This window comes from Pyrus communis, chromosome 5 (genome assembly GCF_963583255.1).
Source record: "Pyrus communis chromosome 5, drPyrComm1.1, whole genome shotgun sequence".
Lineage (NCBI taxonomy): Eukaryota > Viridiplantae > Streptophyta > Magnoliopsida > Rosales > Rosaceae > Pyrus > Pyrus communis.
The window spans coordinates 25,931,902-25,941,833 of record NC_084807.1 but is presented as its reverse complement, the minus strand read 5'-3'; the positions used below and the strand labels follow the sequence as shown (position 1 = coordinate 25,941,833).

Sequence of the window (9,932 nt, the reverse complement as noted above, 5' to 3'; positions counted from 1 at the left end):
ATGGTGAAGGAATCGGCACGAAAGTGTTCGCATTGTGGTCACAATGGCCACAACTCGAGGACGTGCAACCACGGCCATGGAAATAAAGGGGTTTGCTTGAAGCTTTTCGGCGTGAACATTATGGAGAAAGAGGAGGATTCTATCAAGAAGAGTTACAGCATGGGGAATCTGCTGGCGGACGGCACCGGAGACCACAACAACAACGCTGTTGTGGCTGATCATGATGCCGGCTACCTCTCGGATGGCCTCATTCATAACAAGCGACACAAGGCCGCCCATGAAAGAAAAAAAGGTACATTTTTGTTTTTGAGAGTTTCATCAATTCCAACTGATGGTTTTATGTGTCTAGGTTTTCTGTTTGCTCTTTGATTTAATTCCCTTCTGTGTTGTTAGGAGGAATGCATGTGTGACTGCTTTGTTATTCATTGGTGTTTTTCTTCCCTTTATGAAGCGTAGAACTCTTTTCTTCCCCTTATCTTTATTTTTCATATTAATTTTGTAAGAAAATTAGAAGTAAATAGAATTCTAAACAATGCACCTTGTTATAATCCACGATTAAGGCGGCATCTCCAAACATAGCCCTTTTTTTTTTCTAGAGATGTTGGTTAGGTCAAATCAGTTGCCTATGACAGTGTGTCTGCTCCGTTGCACTCAGGTTCGAATTCATTTTCCGTAAGTTAGCGTAATTGCATTTAGATTCTTCAGGTTTGGTTTTGACTGAATTTGAAATGAATATTTTCAGGGAGGCCATGGACTGAGGAAGAGCATAGAGTGTTTCTAGCTGGTTTGAAGAAGCTTGGGAAAGGTGATTGGAGAGGAATAGCAAGAAATTTTGTGACTACAAGAACCCCAACCCAGGTTGCTAGTCATGCACAGAAGTATTTCCTCAGGCAGGCTACAAATGATAAGAGGAAACGCAGATCAAGCCTCTTTGACATGCACTTTAAGGAACTCTCTGTAATTATCTCTCCCACTGTTACAAACAAGTACTGTGCACGAATAGAACATATTACGAATTTCTATCAGAAATAAAATAGAAATGACACTAAACATAAATATAGAAGCACTAAACCCTAACTTATATACGGTTTTTGATTAAAAGGTTGTGACCGGCTCCGTTTATACAAATTTATTTTTGGTAGTGTGCATCCCAATTAGTTCATATCAATGATTGGATTTTGATGGGATTTGCAGGATCAGGGTCCTCAAGATTCCTCAATTTCACCTACAAAGTCAGCTGATGAAACTTCACCACAGGCTAGCAGCTCTAAAACTATGCCACTGAAAATCAATACAGCCAACAACTCACCACCGGCTAGCAACGTTCCAACTCGGATTCTAAACAGATTCCCACATCTGTGCTTGGATAGCCCCCCAGCTCCTCCTTTGTCTCCAACTTGCACTCTTCCAAATTACCCTGCCATGCCATTTATGGTAAGAACCCTTTTGCCTTTTCCCCATTATTATATGTGAACCTAGTTTTAAGTGTTACTGAATCAGTGTGATCCCCGTGACAACTGTTACCATTAGGGACAAATAATTCAAGAACCGCACAATAGAAAGAACAAAAATCACTCACCTATTAACTGTTAATGTTGGGTCCAATGGTCGGTTGCAATTACACTTTGATCCATGAGTTTGTTTCTTACAATATTACAAGACTATATATATTTGAAGTGAACGAGGGTTGGCTGAGTTGACCAGGATCGTTCTCTTTGCTAGGCTAAAGTCTAGATTCGAGTCCTGTTGCTGGGAATCTCTCTTGGTGTGTGATCTATAAAAATATAAAATAAAAAAAAGCGGCTAAGACCCCATTTGTAAGTCCTCAAAAAGACTTGTGGTATGTCTGGACCCTGGGGTGGGGTAGCCTTCCTAACCCCTAAACTTTTCTGTATCTGGGTATATATATTTGAAACTATGAGAAGGAGAACTACAACAGATTTATGATGATTTGAAGTGAAATGCGCTTGTTTCCATGTGAAGTTATTTTTTCTAAATCAAAGTGTCAAAACTCATGTATGATGATTTTGCTCATGTTTGAACAGATGAGAATTCCAGCAAATGTCCCATACGCCCCAATGACGCACTTTTACAGACCAAGTTACCACCACATGATAAAAAACCATGGTAACTTTCCAACTTGTGCTCCTGTAATTTCTCACCCTTCTGGAATCCCATCGTCACCAGGGTCCCTCCCAAGCAGTCCATCCATGGCAGCCGGCCGGATCAGCAGCATGACGTCAGCAGCTGAGAAAGATGCTTTAGAGCTTAAAATTGGGCCGCCTCAGCCTTCTCAAGGGGCAAGCTTGTCTCCACCTTCATCTTCTGGTGCCATCAGAGTCACATAGAAAATTACTTTTTTACAGCTTAATTTTTCAAATTTTTACAATTTTGATTCACAAGAAGCTAAAAGTGGAAAAACAATTACGAGAATAATGAATTAAGTTGATTCAGTCGAATCATTCATGGAGAGAGGTGCACAATTGTAAAATGCGGAAAGAGTTTTAATTAGTCCCACTTTTTGAGGTTCTGTTGATGATATAACTATACTGAACGGGTCGATCCTCCCCTCTCGTTTGTTTAGCAACTTATCCTAAGATTTCCGCCCTAAGAGCTCCCTGGCGACGACAGAGGAACCAACCCCGCCTGCCGTGGCGAGGTGGCTTTTGAATTCTGCAGAGTTTTTCTTTATTATGTTTTGAACAATGTTGGCCATACCATCTGTTTTGTTGTTGTGACTTTTCCTTCCCAACTCAAAGATAATATGAACGTAAATAAGATTACTTTTCTTAGCTTGCGGCATTCTTTTATGCAACGAGTGTGCCAGTTAGTAAGTTAATAGACACTAACTATTAATTTAAACAAGTAATAGTACCGTATTATCTTACTAACCAGTTATGACTTGAGCACTACTTTTGATTGGTAAGTTAATAGGACATTGATTATTAGTATAAGTACTTAGTATTATAGTTTAGTGATATTCCTCTTCACTTGTAAATAACAGATTTTAAAATCAATTCTCGTCAAATACGAATTGAGGCTCACTTAGTATAGATAATATCTTTAGTTAAAAAAACAAAAAACAAAAAAATAATTAGTATCGTGTTATCTTACTAACTAGTTGAGACTTTGAGCACTACTTCTGACAGGTAAGCCTTATCATTTGCCATGTAAATTGACAAAAAATAATTGGGATAAATCTCCATTTTATAATTAAGGGGCATCTGAAGTAAAATATGATCTCAAGGAGTAGTCTATCTCAAGTTACTATAACTTGGCTAGTTGCCATATACATAATAACATCAGAAACGTATAGATTTCCTTTAAGCATCCACATGAACAATTCAACGAGTAACTTTAAACAGAAGAAACCAGATAAATTTGAAATGTAGCTGAGGGACCAGACATCATTTGTACATACCAGTTAACAGACTATAAAGAATGGAATTACTGACAAGCAAAGTCGTGATATATGGTTTAAGGCGGCACAAATAGTCCCCTGCGGTTTCGAGAAGAATGACGAGAAGCCTTGTCCTACATGCACTCCTGCCACAGAAGATCAGTAACAGCATCAAACTAAGACGAGCAGCAGCCAGATTTCTGGTTGACGGGTTGTCCTCGGATCTGCACTGTTGGCGGCCTTGCATTGTTCATCGGTTGACTTGCCATCCTGCATTGTGATGTGAAGGAAATGAGTGGGCGCCGATGGGTCAATTATAAATCCTTGAACTCAAAGATGCAGCAAATTGTGCACACCTTGCGCCTCAATTAAACCTCTTCTCTTCTTATAATGCGGAAAAAGAGGAAAACACACATATACACGACAGTGCAAAAGTACCTGTTCTTGATTTCAGCAGCCATTGCCATGAAAGCCTGCTCCACATTGGTAGCATTTTTTGCACTAGTCTCCATGAAAGGGATCCCAATCTCATCCGCAAATGCCTGTTGAAAAACCAGCGAGTCAACAGGGAGGTCATGATTAAATGATGAGTGCTTACTCCATTAGACAAAAATATGGTAACAGAAACTAGGGGGAGGTTCACAAAATTTTCACCTTAGCTGTTTCGTAAGACACAACTTTGTTAGCGGTCAGATCAGCCTTGTTGCCAACAAGAAGCTTGTTTACATTCTCACTAGCGTAACGGTCAATTTCATTTAACCATTGCTTAACATTGTTGAAGCTCTCTTGGTCCGTCACATCATAAACTATCTGCAACATACACCAACATTAATAAACAGAATCCACAATACAAGACCTCAAGAAAAACCAATACCGCAATAATAAAAACATAAATCAAAAGAAAGAAAAAGGCAAACTTACTATAATTCCATGTGCCCCACGGTAGTAGCTACTCGTAATTGTCCTAAAACGTTCTTGTCCAGCAGTGTCCCACTACATGTCCAGAGCCCAGAGAGGTAAAGGAAAATATCACAGATAGTCTTACAGCTAAATTGACTAAACAACAACGTTTCATAAGATGAGAACATTATGAATATGCACTAGAACTCAGTTTTCAGCCCAATAATAATGTCAGAATAGTGCATATTTATTCATAAGAATCAACAAAATGTGAACACATAACAACCTCATGCAATATGAAGTTCTACAAAAATAGTTGAATGTAGTTGAAAAGGCGCACATACCACACCAGTAACACAACTCCTAAACAAGAGAAAACACATCATTTGAGAAATGAGGACATGAAGAAAGTAAGAAAACAATGCCAATCAGTATCTTAAGAGATCAAATGAAAAAAAAGAACCAGCCAATTTGGATGCGGTCCCTAACTATCAATATTCTTTGACAGAAATCTTGTATGTTTTTAGTTTTTGACCGAGGTCCCTGACATTAATGTAATAGTATAAGTTACTATATTTTTTAAATTAAAAATAAAAAATTGAAATTTGTTTTTGTTTGTATTAATGAGATTTTAAATATAACCCATAATTTGTGGGATTAAAAATAATAAAATATAAATTACACTCTCTATTATATTGTGTGTGTGTGTGTGTAAATATGGGTACATTCATCAAAATTAACAAAAATAATTATTGTACCAAAACATGGGTACATTCTTCAAAACACAGAAAAAAAGAAGATATTAGGCTTAATAACATTAGCAAATTTCCTTGATTAAACTTGACATAGATACATTCTCAAATCAACGAAAAAGAATGTACTCATATAAGTTTAAAAATGGATTAAAAAAATTGAATGGATTTTATATTAAAATTTTGGGTATATTTTATATAAAAAATTTGTATGTTTTATATTAAAAAAAAAAGTACATTTTACATATAACAAATTGGTATATTTAAGAATGGGTACATTAAAGATTAAAAAAGTTGAAGATTATATGAATGGATACATTTAAGATTAAAAAATTGAGAATCTTTTTATAAAAAACTAATGAGTACAAACTTATTCTATTATTATTAATTTTTATTTTTGGAAATGTTTATTGAAAATTAATTAGGATTTTAATAGTGGTGTGAGTATTAAAACCCTAAATCAATTACTAATTTTTATTTTAAAAAATATGTAAATTCATTATCACATTAATGCTAGGAACTTCAATCAAAATTTGAAAACTAATAACGTCTTAGTCAATGAACATTAGTAACTAGGGACCGAATACTAATTTTTTCTATTTCTTAACTACTAAATGGCTTAAAACCCCACGCACTACCATATTTCAGAGAGAGAGAGAGAGAGTCTCACAATTTGAAGTTTAATGGTCTTTCCATCCTGCTCCACAGTGCGAATTTTCTACAGAGAAAGGACAAGAAAAACAATCAACAGCCGTATCTCCTATAACATTATTTAGACCACGAATATAAAGCTTACAAAATCAACTCCGATTGTGCTGATGTAGCTGTCCAGATATGAATCGTCCTGTATCATACATAGAGAGATAAAAGGTCAGCACTGATATTGATGAAGTCAGCTCCTGAAATGATTAACCATATTACACTATGCTTCAGAAGCTCAGGAACAAGAAAGTCTAAATTGAAAAGTCAGTTGGGATTATCAAAGTTGATAAAAGCAAATAATAATTAGTATACAAACCCGCATAAAATGACACATTCGCTAATAGGTCTGATATGATAGAGAAAATCATGCATACGTTATTATACTAGAAAATTTAGAGTAATCAAGTATTTGTTTTATGGTTACATTGGAGGGATTTGAAGCCTGGGCCTATCCTATTTGCTGTAACCCATTACATTCCCTCCCTCGCCGCTTGAGCTAACCCCAAAGGCTTGATTCAACAAACAAAGCATACATTTTATTTCCTTTTAAGCAAGAAACAATGTATACAGTGAATCACGCAAAGAGATCCATATAAATTTGATCAAAGTACGAACAACTTACAGCAAACCTCAGAAGAAGACATGATTTTCCAACCCCAGAGTCACCAATCAGCAAAAGTTTAAACAAGTAATCACTGCAGCAGGTAAAATTCCAACATAATCATTCATTAGCAATACTTTTAAATCTGAATTCAACAGGTTCAGCTGCAAACTACCAATTAACCCTGTTGGTTTAACCACATGTAATTTATATTTAATAAAATTGCATTGGCTGAGCCCAAAAACTAGCTGAGCATCAACATCTTAGCTGACCAATTAATCTCCACACGACGATCCAAGATACAATTTAAGATCTTAAGATAATTTGATGCTTCTTTTTGGTTTCAGTGATCCAAAATTAAAAGCTGAGACAAAACCAAAATCAAATAACTACAAATCCAATATTTGGGTTTTTAGTTTCTTAATTTTCAAAAGCAAAAAAACAGAATTCCAACAAAATTAACTAACTTTTCAAAAGGGTTTCAAAATTGACCACAAACCCATTACAATTTAGCACAAAATCATCATGGATCTAAAGAAAAGATCAAAACTTCAGTCTGTTTTCGTCGAAATCAAAGGAAAGTAGTAAAAAAAAAACCATTTTTTCCTAACTTTTTAATGGTAAAAAATACTCAGATGCAAAAGGGGGCAAAAGTTTGCGTAATTGGAAACAAAAGGGAAAGGTGATCGGAGGCTTACTATTCAGGATTCATGACTGTGAGTCGTTGATCTGCGAAGAACTCGACCGGGATTGGACCGGTCCACGGAGAACAGAATCTGGACCAGGTCGGATTCTCGGAAGGAAAAGGTTCGGGGAAGGCAAGTGGGAGAAGAGAGAGAGGAGGAAAGGGGGAACTGGAAAAATGACGAAGTGATGATGAAACCGAAAAGTTCGGTTTATATTTAACGCGTGAAAATTTGAAGCCAAAGACGTTTTTTACTGTTGTACAACTTTTACTAGTATGCCTGCTGTGCGGTGTAGGGGTGGACGTTTGTAACCGGAAATTGTAACTGAAACACGAATTAAATCGGATAGTACCGAATGAGTCGCTTCTTCTGGTTTTGAAATGGTTTCAATTTAAAAGCGCAGAGTAGTTTGAAAAAATAATTTAATTTCGGTTTTTTAGTCAAAATGGTCCATGAGATTTGCATAACTCCTCACTTTGATCCCTAAGATTTGAAATTGATAGAATTGATCCCTGAGCTTATCCATCATCAATCACTTTGGTCATTCCGTGAAAAATCTCCATTAAATAAGGATAAAATAATAAAAATACCCTCAAATTTTATCAAATCATTTTGGCATCTTGTTTATTAAATTGAGGGTAGTTTAGTCATTTTAATAGTTATTTAACATAACTATTCACGGAAAGACCAAAATGATTGGTGGACAATCTCAGAGACCACTTGTATTAATTTCAAATCTTAAGGACAGTGAAAATTTATGCAAATCTCATAGACTATTTTAGTTAAAAAACCTTTAATTTCAATTTTAAACATCTGAAATCGCACCAAAATCTAACCGCACTACAAATGGAAGATGACTAGTTCCTAATCTCTTTTGGGGTGAATTATTTTAAATTATAAAATCTTCGATGCATATGGCTCTGCAATTGGTGAGTGCGAAGAAGTTGATTGTAGGTGTGGAGAGCAACACGTGACGGGATATACTTGTTTAACTTCAAACACAAAGAATATCGAAAAAAGTATTTTCTTATTACTTGTTTGATTTGTTGTTATCTCTTGCATAGTTGCATTTACTTTTTAATTTTGTTATTTGTTTACACAGTTTTTGTATTATTATGTTCCTTGTTTCTTTAAATCTTAATTTCTATAAGCACAATTGAATGTACCATTACTCTTCCCTCAAACAGTTTAAAACCGAAATCAAAATCGTTTGAAACCAAACTAAATCGCACAAAATGGTTTGGTTTATTTTTTGGTTCAAGCTTCAAAGTTGCACCGAACCGAATTGTAAAAAAGTTTAGTTTTGGTTTCAAATTCACTTTAAAACTGCACCAAATCGAACTGTACCCACATCTAGTGTGTTGGGCATGGCCCCGTGGCTCAAGTACTCCATTATCTCTTTAGTTATAATATACTCCTTGACCCATTATGAAAAGAGACATGTGATTGGATTATTTAATTAGAACCATTCTCACATTATATTAAATTAGCGTGAAGTCGAGTTTGATAAGAAAAAAACGAAATAGACACTTCACCCCAAATATTGACTGTTAATTGTAAATTTGTAGTGGAGAAGACTCGTAAGAGTGTCAATGAATATACTTTCACCTACATGATCGATCCAACTCCTGCTTGGTGCTTGGGTGGTCACACCACCACCTTCCATCTATGTGCAATTTGCACTATTGCTTGTGGGAAGTTTTTTCCACTGGCTTCCTCTACTTGTTCGTTGCAGATTTGGACTTTGTGGTGCTTGGTGGCGGATGGTGGAACGTCCTCCTTTTACAATTTAGAGCCTTTGTTCGGTTGGATCTCCGGTCCCGCATGTGACGTTGGCTTGTGGTCGGCAGCGACAGAGTTGCTAGGCTTTCTTGTTTTTTGTTTGTATATTTTGGGGGCTCAAACTTTTGGTTGGGTCTCTTTTTAGTGTTGCTTTGGGTCCATTATTTGGTTTAGTGCTTTCAATGTAATTGGACTCCTTCTGTATGTTTGTTTTTGTGGTAATGAATTTTACCTTTGACCCAAAAACTTCTAAATCATAAGTCTTAAAATAAATTTTTTACATCTTAATAGTTAGCATATCGAGACTAAAATTAGAATGAAAATAACACAAGATTCTACCACTAATTATTTTGAGTTACAAAATTTTATAAAACTTTGCTTGATATTACGAGCATGATATATTCAGGATTTAATTTTGTCCAACGTGATGAAAAAGGAAACAAAATTAAATTAGGGAAAATTTGAAATAGGTCAAATTTTATAGACTACTTTTTGAAATAGGTCCAATTTTTAGTGACTTTTAACTTTTAAAATATGTCAAATTTTTAGTTACTTTGGACCCATTTCAAAAAATCCCATTAAATTAATTTGCATTATTTTCAAAGGTTTTGAAAAGCTTCGTATGGACTTTTCTAGCTGGCTATATTGTTTCTTGACTCAAAAGAGACATCCAGTAGCTCATGACAATTTTTTTCTAAAATATTTAGTACGGACAGATATGTGATCTCTTGGATTAAATCGATACCAATGAAGACTTTGATTGACCTCGTGTTCTTTCATCTTGTCAACGTAACTACTAGAATTTAGAACGGACACATATGTAATTTGCTGGATTAAAACGATCGGTAAACTTTCGTTTGACTCTCTTAATTATTACATTAGTTAAAATTGATCCTCTTAATTATACTTTGATAAATTAACTAATTATTTGAAATCAACTAATTAACCCCTCACCATTAGATTCAATGAAATTTCATTCACATTGTTGTCAAATACTAGCAAGACTCTAGCCCTCAAAAGTGAATCACGTGTTGGTCACATGCCAGTATTTGATGGCAAAGTGGATAGAATTTCCTCAAGGGTTAATTTGCTAAAAAAAGTAATTCAAG

The 9,932-nt window shown here is 35.4% G+C and overlaps 2 protein-coding genes across 2 annotated transcripts; one reads left to right on the top strand and one right to left on the bottom strand.

Annotated features, from left to right (window-relative positions):
• Nucleotides 1-2,348, top strand: LOC137733486 (probable transcription factor At5g61620). The gene is made up of 4 exons (XM_068472635.1): nt 1-292; nt 743-957; nt 1,195-1,434; nt 2,046-2,348. The coding sequence occupies exons 1-4, from the start codon at nt 1-3 to the stop codon at nt 2,346-2,348; spliced, it is 1,050 nt and encodes a 349-aa protein (XP_068328736.1).
• Nucleotides 2,349-3,231: 883 nt separating this feature from the next.
• On the bottom strand, nt 3,232-7,235 carry LOC137734001 (GTP-binding protein YPTM2). The gene is made up of 8 exons (XM_068473229.1): nt 7,054-7,235; nt 6,377-6,449; nt 5,849-5,896; nt 5,723-5,770; nt 4,322-4,393; nt 4,055-4,210; nt 3,839-3,942; nt 3,232-3,670 (listed from the first exon to the last, which is right to left on the bottom strand). Exons 1-8 carry the CDS (start codon nt 7,065-7,067, stop codon nt 3,577-3,579), a joined length of 609 nt encoding a protein of 202 aa, XP_068329330.1. The 5' UTR covers nt 7,068-7,235; the 3' UTR covers nt 3,232-3,576.
• Between the last annotated feature and the right edge of the window lie 2,697 nt (nt 7,236-9,932).